The 26,276-nt window shown below is 36.8% G+C and overlaps 1 protein-coding gene and 2 long non-coding RNA genes across 5 annotated transcripts in view; 2 read left to right on the top strand and 1 right to left on the bottom strand.

The window, feature by feature from the left end:
* Nucleotides 1–22,869, top strand: part of LOC310722228 — a 439,622-nt gene extending 416,753 nt beyond the window's left edge. Inside the window, exons 2-5 of the long non-coding RNA XR_014532312.1 lie at nt 17,961–18,425; nt 18,506–20,879; nt 20,923–21,349; nt 21,487–22,869. This is a non-coding gene — a long non-coding RNA (uncharacterized lncRNA). The remainder of the gene's footprint in view (nt 1–17,960; nt 18,426–18,505; nt 20,880–20,922; nt 21,350–21,486) is intronic.
* Nucleotides 498–5,370, top strand: LOC310722224. The gene is made up of 2 exons (XR_014532308.1): nt 498–3,876; nt 4,116–5,370. It is a non-coding gene; the product is annotated as an uncharacterized lncRNA (long non-coding RNA).
* slc6a6b (solute carrier family 6 member 6b) lies at nt 3,981–24,994 on the bottom strand. Of its 3 annotated transcripts, none has more exons than XM_083534471.1 (14): nt 24,765–24,994; nt 19,365–19,594; nt 18,791–18,925; nt 16,956–17,190; nt 16,346–16,478; nt 15,644–15,778; nt 15,303–15,406; nt 15,058–15,182; nt 13,331–13,443; nt 9,731–9,868; nt 9,006–9,108; nt 8,138–8,238; nt 7,034–7,204; nt 3,981–5,866 (listed from the first exon to the last, which is right to left on the bottom strand). In XM_083534471.1, the coding sequence occupies exons 2-14, from the start codon at nt 19,591–19,593 to the stop codon at nt 5,729–5,731; spliced, it is 1,860 nt and encodes a 619-aa protein (XP_083390597.1). In that variant the 5' UTR covers nt 19,594; nt 24,765–24,994; the 3' UTR covers nt 3,981–5,728. The 3 variants fall into 3 exon arrangements, with proteins under 3 accessions (XP_083390597.1, XP_083390595.1, XP_083390596.1); XM_083534469.1 differs by lacking the exon at nt 24,765–24,994 and adding an exon at nt 22,889–23,038; XM_083534470.1 differs by lacking the exon at nt 24,765–24,994 and adding an exon at nt 20,757–20,859.
* Between the last annotated feature and the right edge of the window lie 1,282 nt (nt 24,995–26,276).

The raw sequence follows: 26,276 nt of genomic DNA, 5'->3' as shown, positions 1-26,276 counted from the left end.
AGAATAGCCTAGTTTGGTTCCATCTGCATGCAAAGTAAACACAAGTTAAAAAATGACACGTTCATACCTCATACTCCTACCTGAAAATCAGATATTCCCATTTGCTCCATCTCCTCCGTTTTATTCCGGGCTGTGATTAAGTCACTGAGTACACAAGGAGTGAACATCACCCTCCATAGCTTGTTGCTAAATGAAGGACTTAACAGTATTGCATATGGCTTTTCTTACAGCTGACCAATAATCATGCGCCATTGTGTGGTAAGCATGAGTTGATGCTTAAACCAATCATAGCACAAAATACTAGAGTCAGCTTGATAGAACAATTTGGTTGTGGTCAGGTGTTACTGGTAAAGCTGTTATACAGTAGGTGTTTTATCTGATAAACTAGCTTTATGAAAATGCACTGGTGAACCAATGCAAAATCTGCCTTTTATATCACACTTTAATACACCCCTTTCTTTTGTGAAGTCTTTTTAAACAAAAGGATTTCAGTCAGACAAAATGATCTCTTTTTTTTATTTTTTTTTATTGTGATTACAGCTCATCAACATGTTTTTATATTGTTATTTGTCAGGCTTAGCAATATATAGTTTTGTTTTTTTAATAGAATATTAGAAGAAAGAAAACTTAAAAAGAATGAGAAAAATCTGTTGTTCATGTGTCCGAAAAACATAAAAAATTTAAACAGTGAATGAAATTAATCATTTAATCAATAACTTATGTATAAATACAGTGTATTAAGTCATTCGGCTGTACCCCCTTAAAATGTAAAAAAAAAAAAAAAAAGAATCTAAACGTCATGTTTTAGGAAATAAGCTTCAGTGAGTCAATGTTTTTATACATTTTTAAAGTTGGCATTTAAATAATTTTTTTTAGACATTAAATGTTGGCATTCATAATTATTGGACATGGGATAACGGTTCATAAGTAATGTCTTTTATAGCCATAATTTCATATAAGTAACTTCTTTGTACAAATTTTACAATTCTAAAACAAAAATGTGATGAATATTGATCACTGCAAGTCAATTATTTATATTTTTTCTGTTATCTTTGGTGCTTTTTTTTCCCCCAAAGTTAATTACATGCCCATTCAGCACAATCTCAAACGCTTTGTTTTTATACCGTTTATGCTACAGCAATCCGTTATTCCAATAAAAAAATAAAAAAAAAAAACTCCATTTATAGATACTCTGAATAAATGTATCATTTATATAGTTTACTATATATGGATCACTATATAACTATATTCAGTGAAATGTTCATAAGTTAGATCCTGTTTTCATTACATCGTTCCTTACATTACAGCAGCTACTGTATAAAACCATTCCTTCTCCAGCATCTCTGGATATTGAATGTAATCGCTTTCCTTCGGACATCTGGGGAATTTTTACAATAACGCCTAACAAATTTCTCCACGCAGAAACATTCAACATATCCAAAATGTTTTAAAATCGTTTTATATGGACTAAAATCCTACAATAAGTTATTAGACCCTCAGTAAACATTTCTCTTGCAGAATGAGTGCAGCTGCTATATTGTCCGAATTACAGTAAATTAAACAACAATTGATGGCACTGGTAAATTCTTGATTCTGATTGGTTAGGGTAGAAGAATAAAGGGCTGGTTTATGCTGATGCATGCAAGGGAATTGTCCATTTATTAAAACAAATCGATCACAAAAGTGCGAAACTGTTCTATAGGCGATGGGCATGTCCTGCGAGTAAGCAGAAGGTCGAAAGCTTAAATCTGAGGCATGTCCAAGCCCTTGGGCGAGGCCTAAAAACCAGTAGGCTTGGATTCTATTGTGGCTCACTTGTATATTAAAAAGCTAATGTAATAGATACTGTATAGACTTTTATATAACTTTTATCCAGTAAAATGTCAAAATGTACACCATTGTGCTTTATATGAATTTCGGCAATTCAGAACTATAGATCAATAAAAAAAAAAAAAATAATTTAATCCCGTTGTTTTAAGCGCAATAATTGAAACTTTATGTCTAAGACACAGTGTTATGGTTTTAATTTCCATGGTCTGATAAACAAAGTAGATATCTCTGTTGGGAATTTGACTCATTAATCATATGTACCCTGAGAAAGAAATGATTCTTCCTTCTGCAAGTTAAGCTTGGGAAGTTTTGTGCATTTCTGCAAGCTCTCCAGATTTCTCATCCCATGGGGGCTATCAGTCTGCTTTAAATAAGATCACCACTACAACAGCAGCTAGGGGGGAAAAAAAAACAAAAAAAACAACAACAGATCAGCCCTTTTGGCTCAGTGCAACTCTCAGTGACCCCTGAAACATTAACGCAGTGAACAGAACGGAGAAGCACATTTATACAATGTTCAGTTTTATCTTGGACCCAGTTTTTCCATTACCTAACATGGTGCTTCTGGTCGTGTCCTAACAAGCTGTATTTTAGGAAGCCAGACATGTGTTAAAAAACCCTGGCTTGGCAACGGCATTGTTGTTGGGTCACCTTAAAGAGACACAGTATGGTAGTGCTTCCCTCTGTATACTTCATGAACGCAAAGGCATTCGCTAACTTCTGAAAAATTCCACCTTAAATGTTTTTTTTTTAAAGAAATCATTTCTGGCAGTGTTCAGCAAAAGCAGGAGGCTTTATGTTTTCTAAGAAAAGATATAAGAAAATGTTTTAGGTACTCCAAAATCTTTTAAAAATGATTTTTGTTTATCAAAAAAAAAAAAAAAAAAAAAAAATCACGAATTAACATCAACACTTTGCCAAACCATGAAGGTGTAAAAAGATTTTTCTCTTTGAGTCTCTGTTTCTGCATTAGAATCAGATCCTGAGACTAAACTGAACATTCCAAAGCTTTTCCGCTTTTCCGAGCTACATCATTACAGCATGAGGGCAATTACCAACAATCGCTTGAACACGTTTCCCTGTACTTGTACATTTACCAAAGAAAAAAGAAAAGAAAAAGAATAGCTGCTACTCTACAAAACTGCTCTCGGGTTCTTTTCTCAGTATAAACAATCATGTGGAGGATAAAGATTCTTTTGGGGGGGGGGGGGGTGATAAAAGGAAAATTCCATTGATCTCTGGACTTTATGCTCTAAAACTTATTTGATTTTTAATAAAGCCATTTTACACTTTTATATTTAAAACAAAATGTTGCTTAACAACAATGCTTGATGATCTACAGTATCAGTCTAAATCAGGCTGTTCAAAATCATAATAAGAAAAAGTGTATATTATGTGACAAACTCAAAATACTAAATTATGTAAAGTATCACAGTAAGTAAATGTTTTTGTAATTGTTTTTTTTTTCTTTTTCTCGGTGTTACCTTGCAATGATTAATTGGCCCCAATGTGCCTGATATTTCCTGTTATTTTTGTTATAAAAGAAATTTCACTGCAAGTACCATCTTCTTTAGAAGACAGGAACGACGCATATCATTCTACAAAGTATTGCACATTACAAATTTCCATCAATTGCACTGATTAAAAGCTCTATATAAAATCTTTTGTCCTATAAAAATATAAGGATTGCTGACAGAAGCCAAGAACAATCTTAATATTAAGAATACAAACAGGCAATGGGAAAAAAAAAAAAAATGAAAAAAGAAATGACATGTACAAACAGCTTGGATCTGACCATAAAATACTACCTCTGAATTGACACAAAAAGCTTAGACAAGTATCATTTTATATATAATTCCGTATAAGTTTGTGTCTACGCCCTGATACATTCTTATTAAATTGATTTTTTAGGGAGTGTTAAAATGTGAATAGAAGTGAATTTTGTTTGAGCACCAAATTGCACCAATACAAGAACAATGCAAAAAGATGCAGTACTTAGGCTGTATTCAGAGTTGAGTTACTTGGTGAGAATCTAATGCTGAAATTGTGGCGCCAGAAAACAGAATTAACCGCAAAATTGTGCTGTTCTGTTCAGGTGTAGGTGTGAAATTTGCTCTTTGTTTTTTGTCTAATTCACCCTATTAGTAAGAGGTGCATCTTTGACATGCATCTTAAACCTGGACCTAAGATCCAGTCGCAGTATTAGGTTCAGTGTCACTGTCAAGCAGATAGATATTACCTTTAAAGTGTTTTGCCATAAGTATACCCAGGGTTTAATATATTAGTTTTTTTTTATATTCCATTATTTTAAATGGTTGAAAAATAGAACATTGGAGTTAGAGAGCATCTTATTTAACGGTTGTCAAGAACGGATACATTTAATAGGAAAAACTTCAAAGGGCAATTATAAAAGCGGACTGTAAAAATAGCACACAAGCTCTTTTGTCCTTCAAACCATTGGCACTAGTTCAAAAATAATTTTTTTACAAGACCGCACATTGATTTAAAAATATTCAGTCCAGGGATTTCAATCCTCCCACAGCTATGCTTCGTTTAACTGTCTTCTGCACAAGTACACAATTTGTATGTGCTCATTATATAAAAATGTTTTTTTACTAAATAATATCAATGCTGGATTGTTATAAATAAAACGTGCAGTTATTAATGTGAAATTATAAATATATAATAGAGTTATAGTGTACCGCTACATATTATATCCTGTTTTGCCAACATACTAGACTCTGATTAAACTGATTTTAATGAATGAATGCTCATTTATTTCTTCAGACCATATTTTTTTCTTGTCTTAGTTCAGGTTTAATTGTTTAAATTTTTTAATGTTTTTTTTTTGTTTTTGATACAGTAAAATCCAGTCTCAAGCACTTTGGCTAAGGAAAAAATATGGCCATAAATGCAGACAAACATCATGCTGGAAATGTTCTTAAACGAGCCCATTAAAAACTATTTGTGCAGGACATCTCTGACTACTTTCCCCTTGTATATATTACTGGACCTTTCAAACATAGGTCAACTCTGAATACAGACCCAGCGTATAACTGGTGGGCAGAATGGATGTTGTAATGTAAAGCTTGTTGTGCTAGATCAGTATCGTAAGAATTAGTGTGACCATTTGTGCTTTCAAAGACAGCTTATAGTAATTTAGATGTGCGAACTCAAGTCTCATGTGCAGTGGTGTTTTCAGTGTGTTCAACAACTCGCACTAGAAAATAGAGTAGTGTCTCTCTTCCGGTACAAACATAATCTTTGAGTTTTGAATCTCCAATTAGTTTTCAGTCTAATTTCTGGTAATAAAATAGTTATGATGCACAGCCGTCTTACAAAAAAAAAAAAGGTGTCCAAAAAGACACTTTTTATCCAGGTACACTAAAGTTACTTTCGAAACACTATATGAAACATTTACCATTTGCAGCACTAAATTGGTCTGGTGTGTCCACTCTAATAACATCATTTAAATGTCAATATTTACAAAAAAAACTAAAACGAAAAAAAAAAAAAAAACAAGAAAAGAAAACTAAATATTTGAAGATTTTGTGATACTGGTGTTTGTGTATGGAAATCACAATCACAAACGGTAATAACAGTTATATAACAATGTTATGATAAAAATATTACAAGCACAGACAAACAATTGTAACTTCCTTTGTAAAAAAAAAAAAAAAAAAACCAGAAAGAAAGAAAGAAAGAAAGAAAATTTCTAGTGCAGATATGTAAACCTGGTCCTACGACTATGTCAACATGTTTTAATTATATATATATATATATATATATATATATATATATATATATATATATATATATATATATATATATATATATATATATATATATATATATATATATTGGAAAGAAGGTGATTGGATTCTCTCACAGAGAGCGCTCACATCATGGTTTCTACAATAGTGTGGCTGGGCTTGATCAAGCCGTTGTTCCCATTGGGGTCAAGGGGATGTGACGTTTCTGAGCCCTTCGATCGGTTGGTACTGCCTCGCACTGGAGCTGCCACTGCTTTTATCCTCTGGAAAGATAAAAAGGGAATTGCATGTTAGCTGGTTTAGAAGAAGGCTGTAAAAAAGTTGGTTCTTTTGTTAGGTTTTTATGACCTGAACTTTGTGAGATTCTATTCAACAATACTGCTAAACCTTTGATGATGATAATAATAATAATAATAACCATAAAAAAAAAAAGTTGTAAATAACCTTATTCTATTTGCTTTGATCAAACTGGACCACCTAAAAAATGTGGTGGTCAGTCTGCCTAAAGACGTCTATACAAGTATGATTTTTCAAACAGTGGATGTCAGACTTTTGTTAAAATCAAAACAGCATAGTTATATGCCATAGAGATACCGAAAAAAAAAGGTAATGTATAATTTATATTTGAAAGCGAAAGAAGGGTTTAAATTGTTTGAAATGTTTCTAATTATGTTGCTCCAAGCTAAAAGAAATTATAGAAATGGATGTAACCAGAAAAGAGATCATAATTCAGGGGGGAAAGAAAGTGCATGCTGGATAGGAAAGCAGTGACGTTTGTTTAATATGTGATAATGCCATGAACATTTGCATAAACTATTGTCATGGTTCAGACAATTTCATGATGCAAATTTCATATGAATGGAATAAGAAACCAAACCATCACACACAAATCACAGGTCTATAATGAACCCATACTACTGAAGTATGTGTATACTGCTAATTAGTTCAAATTCAAAAAGAAAGTTCAAAGTTGAATACAGTAAGAGAGTGCTAGTTAGGGCTAAAATGATTCCTTGGTTAACTCGAGTAATTCGAATACAAAAAATCGTCCAGGCAAATAATTAAAAACTATTTCTTATATCTTAATTTTTTTATTGTGACTTCATTTGTATTTGCATTTATGTAATATGGCAATTAAATGCTCTAAATGGGTTTAGTTTTTACAGATATTATTGTATGCAATTTCAGCAATAAAATGTTTCTTTAAAAAAAAAAAAAAAAAAAAAAAAGTTACTTGTTCATTGTAAGAGACCCAGATTTTTTTTTTCTCTTGTATATTTAGTATTACTCTTTAATAAATAAAAAGCACTTCTTATCCAATTACTCAATTCATTGTTGGAATAATCAGTAGAATACCTGATTACTACAATAATCGATAGCTACAGCCCTAGCGCCAGTCATATTTCATTTCATTTCATGAGAACACTAACCTCAATGAGAGGGCCTTCAGACTGAATAATCTTGATCACAACCACCATAGGTATGCAAATCATGGAGGCAAGAGCAAGAGTCCAACCCAAACCAATAGCCCAGTCTGGATACTCGTAGATTTTGTTGTACGTCAGAGGCTTGTACTTGACTAAAGAGAAGATGAAGCATCCCTAAAGACAAAACAAGAAAATAAATTCAAATCTCAGTTCAACTTAAAAAAATACAATAAAAATGGTGTTAATAAATGTGTCTTCTTAGCTGAATAGATTATTCATTTCGATTCATGCGGTGTCATTGTGTGACCAGCTTATTATTTGCACACTTTAAAAGGAACATTGGTACACCAGCTAAATTGTGCGATCATAGGACCACAAAAGAATGAACAAAATCATGCAGATGCAAGTCAAATGAGGGAAAATTGATCTGCGTGACTTTTCACCATAGCATGATTTTTAGTACCAGGAAGGCTGGCTTGAGTATTTTAAAAACTGCTATGATTTTCATGCACAACAGTTTCTAGACTTTACACAGAATTGTGCGAAAAACGAGTTGAAAATGCTTTAAAATAAAGAGGTCAGAGGGCTATGGCAAGACTAGTTTGAGCTGCCCGGAAGGCGACAGTGCCACAATTAATCCCTCTTTGCAATTGTGGTGGGCAGAAAAATTATTTTTGAAACACTCAACACATCGCAAAACAGATGGGCTACAAGCAGACCACCTTATCTTCACACAAGACAATGATTCACCCAGTGATTCTCTAAAGTACCTCCAAAAGCAGTTTAATATGGGAGAAAAAAAGAATTTTTTTTTTACCCTTTATTGCTGACTAAGAGTCATTGTATATGTCAAAATGAGGGAGGCTTTTAGATCATCTAGTGTAAATTTGAATTTGGAGGATTGGATGACCAAGGCAAGTCATCGAAATGGTTTTAGATTTTCTTAAGCGGTGTATAAATTTTGCATTTTTGGGTGCTTTGTACGAATGGACCTGGTATAAAGGTAATAAAAAATAAATAAATAAAAAATAAAAAAAACAATACAGTCATGCGTTTTATTTGTCTGGACACGATATCTCCAAAAGCATGGCAAAGGAAAATACCCACCACACAAAGTATAGGTGTGATCGCAGTCCAGCACCACTTCATCCAAGGATTTGGTCTGTATCCAATCATGTCCTCAATTGCATCATAGAAATTATCAGCACCTAACAGGAAGTAAAGCGTGTCTTTATTTACATTATGTAACAGCACTCATCATACATATGCAGAATGCGTACTGTAATTTCAACCAACTAAATTAAAATGATCACTTACGTTAAGCTAGCTAGATATAAATGTGTAAGCAGCAATGCCACATCCCAGTACCGTGGTTATAATTTATGTTACATATATACAGTGGTGTGAAAAAGTGTTTGCCCCTTTTTTTTAGCATGTTTGTCACACTTTAATGTTTCATGTAATTTGAATATTAGTAAAAGATAAGTGAACACAACATGCAGTTTTTAGGTTTTTATAAATAAAAAATAAAAAAACTTTTTCACACCACTATCACCTCAGATTATAGCAAATTAGCTAACAAGTTATCATTAGTTATTATACAGCTAACAATCTCACTGCTCACTGCTACTGTTTTGCTAAATTTGCTACTGTTGTAGCTAACTAGCGGTTTTATACAAATTGTCCTAAACCATAAATTCTGAGTAGCATGTCTAGTAAAAAGTTAGTTCAAGTTTTCCTTTAAATGTTTCACTAACCAAAAAAACACTAACATTTGTAGCAAATTAGCCGTTAATAACTAACAATATAGGAATGAATATAAAAAGAATATGGGGTAAAAGGTTGAACGCAGCAAATCTGAGGCTGACTTTCCAGCAAATAAGACATGTAGTACAGGCTTACATTACTTGCTATAACGACAGCCTTAGATTTGTCCTCCGCTCTATTTGTGTGAAATATCACTTGTTGAACTTACCATAAATCCAGGCTACTGCAATGCATTCAAAGAATGCAACCCACAATAGGCACACACCACTGGCTGCATAGTAGTCAAAGAGCTGAAACACATACATGCCACCCTAAAAATGAAGAAGAAATGCAGCTGCATTATACCAAAGTCCATGTACAAGCTTTGTACTCAAGCAAGAGGCAGTTCAGGAAGCAGTGTATGTACACAGGCCACTAGTTTTCTTTGTATAAAAAGGTACAGTACTCAGTTATGAAATTCTGCTTTAAAGATTTATGTTTAATATCATGTCATGGAGCAAATCCAGGACATTCTGTGGGTAAGATAGTTAAGCCGGTAGTGAGAACTTGGTTAAAAATTGATAAAGAAATTTCAAATAATAAAAACAACAGCATAGAATGAGGCACAAATAATTTGTTGTATGTTCAAAATGCTGTACAAGTCCCTGTATAAGCTATACTACACTTTCTGCAATAAAAACAAGCATCATAAGAAGCATGTATACAAATTGGTATTATTATAGTACATATATGACTACAATATCTTCCAGTTGGAAATAAATGATAGAAAATTTAAATAAACAATTTTCAGTTGTAGAAATAAAAAAAATAAAAAAATCACCCTCTTCAGTCCTATTAGTGTAATACGCGAAAGCAACGTGGTATCATTTGATAACTGAATTCGTTTTACAAAGAAAACTATCAGCGCGCATTTTTTTTTATTTTACTACTTACCTTAGTGACCATGGTAAGTCCCAGCAGGTAGCTAATAAAGCATATTATAGCTATGAAGATTTCTCGACGGTAACCCTTCCTTAGGAAGGATGGATACAAATCCACCAGTGAGGTGATCTGTCCTTCCACTTCAACAAACTAAAAAAAGAAAAAAATAAATGATATGAAACTCCATGGAAACTTAATGAACTGCTAAAATTGCTTGAGCAACACGATTTTACAAACGTAATGAGCTGAAATGTAATCAATTTTCTGATTATTAGCCAATTATAATTTCCGCACTGCACATGGAGTTCTTTACTTGATGATGTTTAGAAAAGTTATAGTAATTCCCCTTTAATAGCCATATTCAATTTAACTGGCCCAGCAGCACTAAGCTCAGTAGTTTTCCTGGACCAGTGAGCATGCTGAATTAGCACTGTATGCAATTTCATTTGGACAGTGAAATGTGATAGACCCCCCCCTCACAACTTATGCAAGGGTCAACATGATGTTTCCTCTTGTATAATCGAAATAAATCTGTTTATTTGCTTATGTGTGTCAAAATATGGGAGTAAAATCCGGACAAAGATTGTAAAAGAAATAAAGCTCAATAAACTGCCACACTTGGGCTTAGCAGGAGTTTAAATCCCAGCACCACCAAACTGGGACCGCCACTGCTGGGCCCTTTAGCAAGACCCTTATTAAAACCTAAATTGATCAGCTGTATAATGAGATCATTGCAAGTCGATCTAACTGTCTACCAAATACTGGAAATAATTGAATAAGAACGTTTTATCAGTGTTAATGGAACTGATGAATATATTTTAATAAATATAAATATTGTTATCTACAATTCATACTATAGCAAGAAGATTTTCTTCATCTTCTGAGCAACCTTCTGAGCAGCCTCTTATGACCCCAGTACCAACCGCTCACCAGTTTGGACTACTTTCCTTATACATTTCACAAAAGAACAAACTAGTGAATTTTGTTCTAGTGAACCTTGTTATTCTCCTTGACCACCAGTATGGTTAGTGGGTGCTTCTGATCACCTGATGATTCTAAAATAACTTCATTGAGATTTTTATTGCTACTCTTATTGAGCTTTTCCGTTTCTTTTCATGCACATAACGTCATGAAAAAGTCTGAGATTGCAGCAATGTATAAATTTGGTGTTTTTTTGTGAGGCTTGGGAGCTGGATTGGAACAATGACAAACACACACCATTTCAGAAACCATTTTACTACACCTTCTCAAGGGACAATACTATGGAATGAAATTTTGATATATTTTAGAGTAGTCGATGTGCAGCTTGTATAGCAGTACAAATGTACTGTCCTCTGAAAATAACAACATACAGCCATTGTTGTCAAAATAGCTGGCAACAAATGTAAGAACACCCCAAGTATTAACAGCTGTACATCGTGTAACCATGCAAAGCCACGTGTCCTACTCAGATGTTAAACATGGCACCTCTCTGAGGATTAAAGAATTAGAATTGGTGGTCTTCACAAAGATGGCCTTGGCTATAAAAAGATCGGTAACACCCAGAGGTTTTCCAAGATAAGTTTCACTCAGAACAGGCCTCGCAAAGGTCGATCAAGTCCTCTTGCTGTGTGTCAGGTGCAGAAGCTGGCTTAAAAAAAAAAAAAAGACGCACGAGTGCTGCCAGCAGTGCCAGAATGAAGCCTCTTCTGAAGCTTTTTTACATGAAAGTCCGCAAACGGTTTGCGGAGGACAACCTGTCTAAGAGTATGAAATACTGGAACCATGTCCTGTGGTCTGATAAGACTAAGAAAAACACGTTTGAATCAGATGGATGGCAACTTTCCAACATGAAAACAACCCCAACCACACCACCAAGATGACAACTGCCTTGCTAAGGAAACTGAAGGTGAGGGAGTGGCCAAGTACATCTCCAGACCTGAAACCAATTGTGCACCTGTGGTCTAACATCCAGAAGCTCTCTGACATCATTATGGAGGAGTGGAAGAGGATCCCAGCCACAACCTGTGCAGCTCTGGTGAATTCCATGCCCAGGAGGATTAAAGCAGTGCTACATAACAATGGTGCTCACACAAAATATTGACACTTTGAATGGCTGGATATTAAATTATTTTTGGAGGACAGCAAATCTCTACAAGATATACAAACATTTTCTACAACCTGAAATATCACCAGTACAAAAGATTTTAGACCCTTTGCAACAACACTCAAACACTTGCTCAGGTGCCTCCCATTTCACTTTATCAGTGCCGAGATGTTTTTACACCTTACCTGGAGCTACTTGTGGAAAGATTTTTTGATTGGACATTATTTGAAAATGCACACCTCTCTTTAGAAAGCCTTTCAGCTGACAATGCATACTGTATCAGAGCAAACACCAAGTCATGAGGTCAAAGGAACTTCCTGCAAAGCTTAGAGACAGGATTGTTGCAAGCAAAGCTACAAATGCTCCTGCACTTAAGACTGCCAAGAGCACAGTGGCCTCGATAATTCTTGAATGGAAGTAGTGTGGCACAACCAGAACTCTTCCAAAACCTAGTCGACCAGCCAAACTGATCTATTGGAGGAGAAGGGCTTTAGTAAGAGAGGTGACCAAGCAGCCCTTCACCGATCTGTGCTTTATGGCCAAGAGTCATGACTTGAACCCTATTGAACATCTCTGGTGAGAGCTGAAAGTGGCTGTCCATTGACAGTCCCTATCCAACCTGACCCAGCTTGAGAGGATTTGCAATTAAAAATGGCAGAAAATCCCCTAATCCATGTGTGTAAAACATGCATTATACCCCAAAAGACTTGAGGCTTTCAATGTTGCCAGCGTACTGAGTAAAGAGTCTGAATACTCATGAACATGTGACACTTCTGTTTTTATTTTTGCAAGTTTTCACTGGGTCATTATGGGATACTATACCGAGTGTAGATTAGTATTGAAGATTGTATTATCAGGCAGCAACATAAAATTATCCTTTTAACATGCAGTGTGTGTGTGTAATATATATATATATATATATATATATATATATATATATATATATATATATATATATATATATATGGACACACCTTCTCATTCAAAGAGTTTTCTTTATGTTCATGACTATGGAAATTGTAGAGTCACACTGAACGCATCAAGGGCTATTTGACCAAGAAGGAGAGTGATGGGGTGCTGCACCAGATGACCTGGCCTCCACAGTCACCGGACCTGAACCCAATCGAGATGGTTTAGGGGTGAGCTGGACCGCAGAGTGAAGGCAAAAGGGCCAACAAGTGCCAAGCATCTCTCGGGGAACTCCTTCAAGACTGTTGGAAGACCATTTCAGGTGACTACCTCTTGAAGCTCATCAAGAGAATGCCAAGAGTGTGCAAAGCAGTAATCAATGCAAAAGGTGGCTACTTTGAAGAACCTAGAATATGACATTTTTCAGTTGTTTCACACTTTTTTGTTATGTATATAATTCCATATATAATTCCACGTGTTAATTCATAGTTTTGATGCCTTCAGTGTGAATCTACAATTTTCATAGTCATGAAAATAAAGAAAACTATTTGAATGAGAAGGTGTGTCCAAACTTTTGGTCTGTACTGTATATAAAAAAAGAAAAATGAGAGACTGACCTGACTGTCGAGACCAAGTAGCAGAAGCATGATGAAGAAGAGAATGGCCCAAAATGTAGGCAGTGGCATCATCGTCACAGCTTTAGGGTAAGCAATGAAGGCCAGGCCAGGACCTAGAAGGATAAAGAACAGAAGCGGGGAGGGGAAGTGGAGGAGAGGATAGTTAGCAATGATCATCATATGTACCTTTTGATCCATGCCGCTTCATTGCGCACACCGGCGTAGATCAAATAGAGAAATAAACAAACAATGCGTGGTAAGACCCTAGGGATCGAAACAATTCTGGCAGACAAATTATAACCACTGAGGCTGCAAATATTGTTATTGAATTTTCTTGTGTTTTTTCCTAGCTTCTTGATATTAACCAGACAGGAAACCTTCTAACAAATTCAAACGCAACAAGTACTTTAAAAGACTAAAAAGTTTATCGTTACGTAATGCTGTTTAGATATAAACAGCAATAAGAGAAACAGGCAACTGCCTCCTCTTGACAAAGCATCTTGTGGGCAAATCTTTGCGAACTTGGCATTGCAAAACCCATTTAACAAACATGAACCGAACAGCAACATTTGTCCAAAATCGTAGCAAACAAATTATATGATAATGTCTCTGTCCAAGTACAAAAAATGTTTCCTTTTCAGGACCAGGTTTCGGCATTTAAGCAAGCGGGACCCAGGCCACACCCAGAAGAAAACCTTCCAAGACAAGCTATGTGCTTTGCTTACCTTTCATGATGTTTCGTTAAACTATATATACACAATACAGTCGTATACTGCAACTTAACTGAGCGAGTCCTGTGGCTAACTATGACAATCATATTCTCCTCCAGAGTAAGTAAGTTTAAAATGAGATGCGATGTATAAACACGGCCATAAAGATTTATTCTTTTAACACAATGTCAAGTCAAGCTGAGCATGCCAAAGTCTCCTTAGAGGCAAGAAATAGCATTGCAGAGGAAATAAACATTGAGAAAGGGAGCTGGTGAATCAGTCGATCCGTCAAATAACTTCACCTCATTAATCTAGCATTGAAAGGTGAACCAGCAGAGCAAATGTAAGAATTCTAAATCTGAATGGAGAGAGAATGTGAAATGAAGAGCTTGATCATTGAAGATCTGAACAATTGTCCAATATGGTCTACAGGGTGGAGGAAAAGAACAAATACATTCTGTTCAGAACAGCAGCCAAACATCACAAATAGCTGTTGGAAACATGAAAGCAAAATGCATGTAACAAAACAGGCCAGCATTCCAAAAAAAAATAAATAAATAAAAATCCTGGAACCATAAATTTATATTTGTTCTGTGAGCTTGGCACAAGATTTTTTTTTTTCTTAGTCATTTTCCCCCTTAATATCTGCAGAAACAGGCTTGAGGATCTCTAACAGAGCTGTTTCAGACTAACTGTAGACTCTCCATCCTTAGTGGACTGGACAAGATCCAATCAAGGGCTCAGCATTTCCAGGGTCTCCATGCACATCCTCTTAATTTAACTCCATAGTTTGTTTGACGAATCCAACCAGAGTGAGAATTGCTCCCGGGTGATTTATTCCATTAACAACTACATCTTCTGCGTGTTTAGTTATTAATTAGAATTTTGCATTGTTGTCTCCGAGTTTTGTCGCCGTTGTTTTTATGACCTTTAACTCATTTTGGTTTTTTTTTGTTTGTTTGTTTTTTTTATCTGAAGTAACAGTGCCCACCATCACTGCTACTTTTACCCTCGTACCTGACTCTGCCACATCGGCAATGTCCACCCCTTGCTCTTGTGCCATGAAGCCCAGGATGGAAAATATTGCGAAGCCAGACACAAAACTGGTAGCGCTGTTCAGGCCTCCCAGCAGCAAACAGTCCCTATGTCACACATATGTCATGGAGCTTGTTAATTAACACAAAAGGAACCTAAGTTCCCACTTTTTTGCCTGTTGACTGGACTAATCCCACGGCCCCATTCCCCGTGGTGAGGACCCTCACCTGTAGCAGTTGTATTTGTACTTGTTGTAGCTCCCCAGTGATGTCATTGCTCCCAGACAAATGGCATAGGAAAAGAAAATCTGTGTCCCTGCATCAATCCAAACCTACACCAAAAAAAAGAAGAAGACATAGTAATGATTTATAATAAGTTACTAGCTTGTTTACATTACTTGCATTACAACGTGTATGATGTTGGATGCTTGCATTGCCTGCAAAATGACTCATGTTACCATACCAGTCTGATTGCTTAGAGTTGTCCCTTAACACACGTTATTATTTTAATTTGCTTTCCTATCCTTCTTCAAGGTGATACATTGCTCCAAGAGGGCGCGAGTTCTTACCACAGGATCTTGAAGACGGGTGACATTTGGATACAGATAGAATTTGATTCCTTCGGCTGCTCCAGGAAGTGTGACACCCCGGATCAGGAGGATAGCCAGCATGACAAAAGGGAAAGTTGCTGTGATGTACACAACCTAAAATAAAAGTATATGTTGATGTGGATTAAATATAAATTCAGGGCAAAGTCTGCAACTGGAAATTTCCAGTATAAGTAACAAACGCTGAACATTCCAGGGCAACCATTGAAAACGCAATCATCATCATTTATTCGTTTCATCAATATTGAGCCAAAATTGGACAACATCCACAATGTAGAGTAGTGATGTAGCTATGGCTCATGATTTGAGGATTTAGCAGGATTGCTGGGATTCGTTACACTCCGAAACCTCCCACAAATAACAGCAATCAAAAATAGGGTAGAAAAATACAGCTTTAGAATGTTCTAGGTAGTTGCTTGGTAGGCTTTGAGGAACAAATCAAGGGGAATTAATAGGGGAAGATCATTTGTGGTGACCATTTTGGTGAAGCTGCTCTACATATATGTAAACAAAACCTTATCTAGCATACTATCCATGCTAAGATGCTAAGAGTTGATTGCAGAAAGGTATATCGTGTACGCAATATACACTTGCCGGAGAAATAATTCATGAAGCAAGTAGTGTAATAGATCTCAATTAAAAGACTGCGGAATTTATCCTCACCTTTCCTGTAGACTTCACCCCCTTCCATATGCAAAAGAAACAGATGACCCACATTGCAAGGAGACAGAGAGCTAGGTCCCATTTAACAGGGCCCATGTCCTCGATGCCGTCAGAAATACTAAGAACGTTGCGCCTGTAGAAACACAAGACACCTGTGAGCCATTTTACGAACAACAAGAGTCTTCTTTAAGATCAACAATGCAGATGATGAAGGAAGGCATGCTCGAATGAATGTTTGAGGCCAAATCAAAACAAGCAGCCAGATAGAGTAGAATGGACAAGGCTAGTTTATGGCTCCAGATTCAGCCAGTCCTCTCTAGCCCCTTTACTATATAATTAGTTTATGTGAGCTGAGTGTGTGTTAAGCCAAACCAGTTCAGCAAACACAGCAAGGACCGGGTTGTAAATGCGTTGTTGCTGAAGGTTATTGAGGACACCTGCTATTTGACGCACAGTCAAAATAGCATTATACATTACAGGTCTATGCCAGTTGTAGGAAATCTTACGCCATTTAATTTTTTGCATATGTAAAAAAGCTGGAGCCATATTGTTGCCATAAATCATAAAAGATAACACAACAAATAAGCACCATCTAACATTTAACACTTACTCCCAGAACTCAGTGACTGGCGATGTGTAGTCGGAAATATTGACAGTCCCCCCTTGAGTCATGTTCTTCCGGAGTGTGTCTTCTATACAGGAATCTGTATTCCAACTATTTTTGCAGCTGGCCCAGGGAAGGTCAGGATGGAAGGACTGGAACAGGTAGTACAAGCCCCAAGCCAAAATCACAATGTAGTAGATGTTCAGCAGGGAAACAATCACAATGGAAGCATAGCCGATACCTGCATAAGAATAGTGCAAACATCAACGGTTACTGAGGTATATCAACAGAAGCTAGATGGTGGCCTGAGGAGAAAGTTCCCGAAAGGATATCAGGGAAGGACTCTTTTCTGCGCTGAGAAATAACACAGCCCACAACTTTTGTCATTCAAATTAGGCAAATGTTTTCATCAAGTGATTTGTCTCTCAGAAGTGAACTGGAAACAAGCCATTAGGAAAAGCCGAAGACAGAAACAAAATGCTAGTTGACGCATGCGGCTAATCTGAACAGGGGACATGTTGCTGTTATCAAGACCTAACAGGTTAATTTCACTAATCATTAAATCCTGTTACCTATTTTAACAACAGTATAAACAAACAATACAGTATAATCCCTTACTGAACCTCTGTAAACCTTTCCTGAAACAGATTCGCTATGCAGCCAGTCCTTGAAAAGTGTTGCTTCAGTGAACCACAATAACCAGCATTGTACAAAGTACCCATATTAATTAGAACCAAGCATGTGAATGAGCAACTGTTTGAACTGTACTGTGCTTACACAGCAAGCACTGTTTGAGTCCATGTTTAGCTGGGTGGAAAGCTGTACACATTGGTGCAAATCTGTTGCTCTCTTAAAGCTAGGCGGTTGTTGGGAAGAACGTGAAAAAGTGGAACATTAAATGAGCATTACACATTATACATCATAGGAAGAAATGAAGATAGGTTTGCTCCTTCGAGCAAAAATTTCCATAAATATTCATGATTTTGCATTTCCGCCTGACATATTGACAAGTATATAGAAAATATCAATGTGCAAATAAAACACTGTTGGGAAAGAAGGACTCGAAGCACTAAAAATGAACGAATGTCTAGGCAGCAGGCAAGGTGGCCGGTTTCAAGCTGTGACATTATCAAGGTGTTATTATGAAGTCCTTGTCCCAATGACAAGAGACATGATAGGGAACAAAAACAGTTACTGTCTGTTTTGTGTACTTTACTTTCTTGGTTATAGTGACCGCTTCCTTGGACTCAATAATGTGCTCAATCTCATTGCTAGTCATCACTTTCATGTTTTGCCCCTCTGCTGCCATGGCGACACTGAAATTAGCACACTGTGTATGCTACATGCGTGTGTCAGTTACTCATCTGTGTGTTCATCTGAGCTCATGATGAAAAGGGTTTGTAAATGGACTGCTCAGTCCAGGAGAGGAAGTACAAAAAAAAATTATAAGAAGATAAAGATTTTTTTTTTCTTCTAGTTTTCTAAAGGTAGTAGACATGGTCACAGAAAATAGAAGAAACTCAGCTTCAATGGGAAATTATGATTTTTAATACTAGACAAGGATCATCATATTTGTGCTCCATGCTTAAAAGTCAGTGGCTATTAGCGATTGATTTCTTCCTTCTTTCCCATGCCTTAGTCCCTAAGGAGAACATGGTGATTTCCTTTCTGATGTTTGTACCCCTATTGTCTAATTGTAACCAAATTATAACATTGGTTGTGCTAGACCATTTTCCACTTCCTCTAAGCTTGCTTTGCCTAAACGTGCAGGTTTAGCACAATATATTATTGTGTCCAATCAGTCACTATTTAAACATTTTTCAGTCAAACTTGATACTCACCAGTAAAGATAGGGCAGATTTTTTCCCAACAAGTGATTCCTCCCTGAGAAGTGAATTGACCAAGAGCCACCTCCAGAAAAAACACAGGTAGGCCTCCACCGAACAGGAAAATGAAGTATGGGATGAGAAATGCTCCTACACATAAACAAGACAGGGCATATTCACATCATTCAATCCTATTAACCCTAAAGATAATAGTGTATTAAGATTCTTTAACCCAACCTCAGTCAACTATGTCAGTGTTTCACTGAAACTGTTCCTCTTTCTATGTGCTTCCTGTCAGCTTGTGTATTTCTCCAAATATGGCCTTGTGATACTCTGAACAGTGATAGGGGTGCTAGTGACGCTCAACACGAGCGACTCAGGAAAGCTACTGCTCAATTCAAAGTGCTTTGATACTGAATTTAAATTCTGGTTAATCACCGTTAGTTTGGTTGGACGTAATACCGCAAAACGGCTTCCTTTCCGAGCAGACGTGGCTAAATGTGAACCAGTGCAAGACGTTACTTATGAAATTATTTCCTGTGTTGGTTGTCTGCAACTAAAGGCCAAGATAAACAAACCCTTAACTTACCTCCACCATTCTTATAGCAGAGGTATGGGAAACGCCAGACATTTCCTAAACCAACAAAGCCTCCAGCCACTGACAAAAGAAAGTCAAGTTTGCTGGCCCACTTCTCCCGCTGAGGATGTTTGCCCTCAGCTTCATCTTCAGGTCGGGTGCCAGGGCTTTTTCCCGGGGATGGCTTCAGCGTGTCCTTATGGAAGTCCTTCAGACATTGAAGCTTCTCTTTTTGTGCCATGCTGTTGAAGAGAGCAAAAAATGGAACACAAATTTTGTTAAACTTGGTGATTTGGTAAGAATTAAGCACAGGCCCTATCTGCATGATATCATAAGCCAAAACAAGATATGACAGTACATACTAGACAAGTAAAGACACAGCACAAGTGGGAAAAAAAGTAGTCAATGCAATTTTCTAAAACTTGACTATGTGCCCTGACATGAGGGTAGAAACTCTAAGCTGAGCATGTGCAACAAATGTTTTTGGAGTGCTCGGGCTCTTTAATTAACACAGCGCTTATGTGTCAAGGCACTTTTTAAAGAGGGAATTGTTATTACTGGCTCAGGGTGTACAGTTTCAAAGCACTGGCCAAAAGCACCACGGAGAAGCCCGGATCCGATCGCAAAAAAAAAAAAAATCCAGATAAAGATGTCAAAAATGCTCTGGCACCCTTTAGCCTAGACCTCTTTTAACATGGCACAAATAAAACTAACTAAAGTCCCCATTTGCAAGTTAGCGCATTTAAACAGCGTTTTGAAACAATCTACTTTTTATTTCCCCTTCGAGAAAACACACATAAATACTCTATTGTGTGTCTGAGAGGCAAGAAATAAAACTGCAGTGCAATGAAAAAAATAAATCTTTGGCTTTTTTTTTTTTTTTTTTTTTTTATCCAAGTTATGTCCTTTTCAAAGACAGTACAAATGCTCATAGGCACAATGTCCAGCATTCTCCATGTATTAGTCAGTCTTTGCTTCTATGCCTAGCATTAACTCGGAAGGGATCTTTTTGCTACAGTGATAAGAATCTCATATCTGTAAAAAGTATAAACCTGCATGGAAAACGTCCACTGTCACCATTAACCACTGCACACAAGCCCTTTTGACTATTAAGTGATTCTAATGTCTACATACTTTTAGAACTTCGGAAACGTTGCAGCTTTTTAGAACACATTACATCACATTACATAATTTACTATTGCCCCTCTCTCATTACACTAAACACTGTAAATGAAAGAAATGAGTTGAATATCCCATTTCCTGTTTCACAATTCCTGACTTATTTCATGAAGAAATAAATAACCAAATTCTTGCTAATTTAACATTACGAAACATTTTCATGATTCAACCGTTTCTGTCGGCTATCCGAGTCTTTTTTTTTTTTTGCCATCTCCATACACTTACATCTCCTTCATGGCTGTGATAGAATGGTGTATGTTGTTCTCTGTCCGCTGTCACCATGCCTCTGCTGCCACAGCCTAAATGTAAGAGTAAGCCCTGATTGACAGTCAAACCCTTTACGGGGGGGTAAAGGGTTTGACTGTCAATCAGGGCTTACTCTTACATTTAGGCCCCCCTTCTTAGACTAAGACAATTAAATACTATCAGCAGATTGGGCTTTTGGAGTGAAGGATGACACGGACAGTAAATTTCCACTGCTCAAAAGATTTAGCGTCTCGCGTGTCCTTGCCTCTCACTGTAACCCGAGCACTGGACAGGAGTAAGGGGACGGGCCAGCGCCAGCAATCCTCACCTCTGTTTCATTTTTTTTTTTTTCTAGCTGTTGAGGACCTGCTGGCTATTTAAATCTTCTGTTGTCATCCTACAGCTTTTTACAGCTCGGTTAAGAGGTTGTTAACGTCAGACTTAAGCGGAGGATTCCAAAGGATGGCTGTCACTTAAAGACGTAATATACAGAACTATTTTGGAAAGTTTCAAGTCTTAATATTAGATTGTTTTGATTGTGTTCAAAAAAATAATAATAAAATAAAAAATAAGTTTAAATTTCAAACTTTAATTTAAACTTTTACATTTCAAACTTTTCAAACTTCAACTAAATTAATCATCAAATAAGGCAGTAGAATTTGGTTCAAAATCTAAAAATGTTTGTGAGCTGATTTTTAGGTGGCATCAGGCGAGGTTTATTCATGAAAGGTAATTCGATAGGAGAGCTTAGATTTCTGGGATGCAGCTGTGTTGCTCCCTCTTCAGTTTAAAGTGAAAATCAAAAACAAGGCCTGCTCAGCTACCACAAAGCCCCAAGGAGCTACTAATTAGAAACGATTTGCTTTGGTAAAGTTATAGCTCAATGAATGGAGCAAAAAAAAAAAAAAAAAAAAAAAGGCAAGTCACAGTTCCTCACAGCTCTGCCTCATTGCCTACTTCTGTCTGAGGATCATGCAATTAAAAAGGCCAGTGCCAGGCAATGGTCCTGGCTACTGAGGGAGACTTCACGTCTGTCGTCCATGTGAGGTTTGTTACATAACCACTATTTTAAACCCATGCCCGTTTCCTGAGGGCACTCGCATTGAACGCTTTCCTTCCCTCTTTCACAACTTTTTTCCCCCTGCACACTGCACAACATGCTTCTGAACCTCGACTTGCACAAGCCTTCAGTTTTACAAGAGATCATTTGAAAAATTCCAAGGTTGGATCCAAGCTAATCTGAGTTGTAATTGACAAGAGCAAGAGGCAACAGGACACTAACTGCTGGGTAATGCCCTTGGGTAAACTCCAGTGCTCTTTGCCCAACTTCCGCTATCCCACTTTAGTTTACGCCTTTAAATCGAATGCTAATGATTATGTAAACAGAGTCTTCTTCTTTTGATAATGTAAACAGAGTAAGGGCTAAAAATGGACCAATTTCACCCATGAACGAAGTCTCCTAGATACGGAGGACACTCCCATTATCACAGTGAGGACGCTCAGGTTCTTTGCAAGCATTAAAGGATTTGTTTAAACCAAATGCAACCAAATGGGTTGGTAATATTTATTTTAAAAAAAATTGTTAGCTATAAGGAAAAACATCGCGAACAGATGAACTAGTCCTGCGGCAAAGCACATTCAAGTTATGTCCTGTAATAACCTTGGGCATCTTGTAAATAACCTTGGCATATAACTGCTAATAACTCAGAACTGTACTGCCCATGAACCTTTTTTTTTTTTGTTTGTTTATCATCTCTGTCAGAGAACAGAACGATTCGGTTAACTTTTTTTTTTTTTTACCAAATCGACACACCGACTATTTTATCTAGTCGGAGATCTCATTTGTTCTGAAATTCAAAACAAAACGAGATTTCTTCCGGCTAAAATACAGTTGTGTTATTTGAATGATAAAAAGAGCTATAGCACACCGCCTGGTACTATTGGCATCGGATTAATGTTTTTCCCTTTTAGTCTTCTAGAACTTGCCATGCACCAATGGGCCAGCACACAAATTACTGGATGGTGAATAAAAAAAATGGCAAGAGCATTAAAAAAAATAAATAAATAATAAATAAATAATAAAAGAAGACAAGGCCCTATTAAGAGTTTACCTGTCACCATTTAGCCCATCCTCTAGTGAAGACATGGAATCAGAAGCGGTTAGATGTTCCAGCTTGACTTTGATGTTCAGTGAGCACTGCTCAGCTCCCAGAAAGAAAATAAACCCAAAAACATACCAGTGCAAGAGTTAGGGGCTTTTGCCACCTTCTTAGAATGAGGTGCAACCTTTAAATTGCCTTGAGGCCAGAAAAAGGAGGGAGTTTGGGTGATGGGGGGAGTGGAGCAGGGCAGCTAAAGACTTTGGGGTTTGACTCATTCATGGCAAAAAAAAAAAGGAGAAAGACAAAAGCAGTGTTTTTTTTGTAGGAGGAGGAGATGGCCGGTTGCCAGCGATGTGCCCTAGTCTTAGGCAAATGCACAGTACAGTGTAGACAACTTATTTAGTGAACTTGACATTTAGGGGATTTGTTACATGCTGAAACCCTAATGATTTTATTTTGGTTCATTTTTTACCACATCATAGGCAACCACAAGATGCAACAGTAACCAAAACACTTGCCCCAAAGAAAACCATTCATGATTTACAATTTGACATGCATTTTTGTTTCCTTCGTGATTGACTGTTCTGTCTGTCTTCTAATAATGTGTCACACCTGATGACATCAGACTTGGTACATGACACATATGTGTCAGGTATACGTAGGTGCTTTGGCGTACGATAAGCGAACAACAAAACACCCCATCACCATGCTCTAGGAGATGAGAAACATCTGGATCAGCATGCCAGCATACTCCTTATATAATACAGTATAGATCATTGCACAGGTTCCAAAAATCCCTCAACTTTTAAATAGGATTTGAGTCATTTAAGTGTGAAAGATTTGCCTATTCTCAGTATTTCTACACACACATTTTATTTATTTATTAACATATATAAATGTACATATATACAATGTGTTAAACACTGGGCAGGAGGGAGGGTTAATCCAGATGCTTACAGTACTTTAATAGAGAACAAGGACAGGATTAATGTGTATGTAACTATGAGGAAGTTGAATTGAGTGGTGTCATGTCAAAACTGCAGACACGCTCAAAAAGTGTTTATTTTCTCCTAGGTGTTTTTTTAGGCATGCAACAAAATTCTCTTTTAGGTATATATAAATTTATATCAAAGATAGATAGATAGATAGATAGATAGATAGATAGATAGATAGATAGATAGATAGATAGATAGATAGATAGATAGATAGATAGGCAAATGCGCATACAGAGAGAGAGAGAGAGAGAGAGAGAGAGAGAGAGAGAGAGAAAAGAGAGGAGGAAGAAGAAGGTATATGGAAACAGTTATACTGTAGTTAAGGACAGCAACAGGACCTTGTATGCCCCCGAAATCTGAAAGGCACGCTACCCATAGCGCGCGCTCTCTCTCTCTCTCTCTCTCTCTCTCGCGCTCGCTCGCTCTCTCCGCGCACGCGCACCTTTCCTCCATTAATTCATTGCAAGGGACTGAAAATAGAGCGAGACTGAGGCAGGTTAAACTCCGCGATTGCGAGAATGACAGTAAATCCAACATGCGCGCGACTTAGCGCGCGTCCCCTGAACTTCTCATCTGACCAATAAGAGCCAATAACATCACTTCATGCATAAGCTTTAATAAAACCTGTACATGCAAAAGTCTCTACAAAAAGCAAAACTGCTAATGCTTTATGATTTTTTATTATTCTTATTTTTCCTATTATAATATTAACAGAACAGAAAAAAAAAGTGCAAAAAGTGGAAAAAAGTGCAGTTACTTCCTGCGAAGGTACAACGTGTGTGTGTGTGTGTGTGTGTGTGTATCAGCTATCTGCATACAAGCCAAACAATAATTATATGCTTATAAAAATAATGTGCCTATAGTTTAAACAGTCTTAAATCATTTCTTACCTCTTCCGATTTTTGTCCTTTTTATTCCTATAAAAGTGTCTCCAGTGTCTCCTTTGTGCCTCTTGTGTCTCGTGCGACGCTGAATTGGATGTGTCGCGGTAAATTGAATTTATAAGCCTTTATTTCCGACCTTTGTCTCTTGAAATGGGTGACCAATAGACATCGGCATGAGTGGAAAAACACCGGCCAGCCTCTCGGTGCAACAGAAGGAGAGACGTGAGCGTCTTCTTAAAGAGACACGAGCCATTTTTCCGAGTCGCGCGTGAAGCTCGCGCGCTGCGCTCAAATGTCCTACAGGTCAGAGAAGGCGGTGCACGTGCGCATCCAACCCACGTCTGTTCACTCAGACTTTAAAGTTTGCAAAAAAAAGATGCATTTTTAACTAAAACAAAAACAATATAATTATTTGTTTATATTCTTGTCTATTCACATCTATACTTTTAAAGTTTATTCTCATATTTTTTTTGTTTTTATTATATTTTCTTATAATTTAATAATAATAATAATAAAAAAAAACAATATTCAGAGAAAAGTACTGCATGCATGCTCAGAAGGTTTTTAGAAGTCTCCAGATGGCATCATGGGCAAGGATTTTGCATCTTCCTTTTACTGTTGATAGATTTCTTTCGCTGATCATTTGCATGTGTTATATTGAGCATTAATTCCTACTGATGATATTTGGAATAGAATAAAATAATTATCATAATAATTTCAGGCCACAAAATATTTATCTATTGGCAAAATACTATCATTTCTATCAAGAATATTTGAAAAATAAGCACAGAGGCAACAGATACAGGTCTTAAATTTCTATTTATTTTGTTTTGTTTGCCTTTTTGTTAAAAATTAAAAATAAGTAGTGCAAGGCCGGGACACAATAATCATCTGTGATTGTGAGGTGGGAAGTAACGACGTACAAATTCTGTACTTTGTCACTGTACGTAAGTAGATTTTTCTGGTAGCAATATTTTTACTTCACTATTTATTTTTCGAATAACTTTAATGGGTTTACTTTCACCCATTACAATTATCACACAAATATCTGTACTTTCGACTTTGTACATTTTCAAAACGGGCTGTTAATTTAATTTTAATCTATTTCGTGACATGTCAATATTTTTTCTTCTCATTGCACGCCGTCCATTAACCTATTTCCTGTCATTGCACGGCTGAAAAAGTACAGTACAGACCAAAAGTTTGGACACACCTTCTCATTCAAAGAGTTTTCTTTATTTTCATGACTATGTAAATTGTAGAGTCACACTGAAGGCATCAAGGGCTATTTGACCAAGAAGGAGAGTGATGGGGTGCTGCGCCAGATGACCTGGCCTCCACAGTCACCGGACCTGAACCCAATCGAGATGGTTTAGGGGTGAGCTGGACCTCAGAGTGAAGGCAAAAGGGCCAACAAGTGCCAAGCATCTCTCGGGGAACTCCTTCAAGACTGCTGGAAGACCATTTCAGGTGACTACCTCTTGAAGCTCATCAAGAGAATGCCAAGAGTGTGCAAAG

This window comes from Silurus aristotelis (genome assembly GCF_946808225.1).
Source record: "Silurus aristotelis genome assembly, chromosome: 28".
Lineage (NCBI taxonomy): Eukaryota > Metazoa > Chordata > Actinopteri > Siluriformes > Siluridae > Silurus > Silurus aristotelis.
This window is presented reverse-complemented; position numbering and strand designations above follow the sequence as displayed.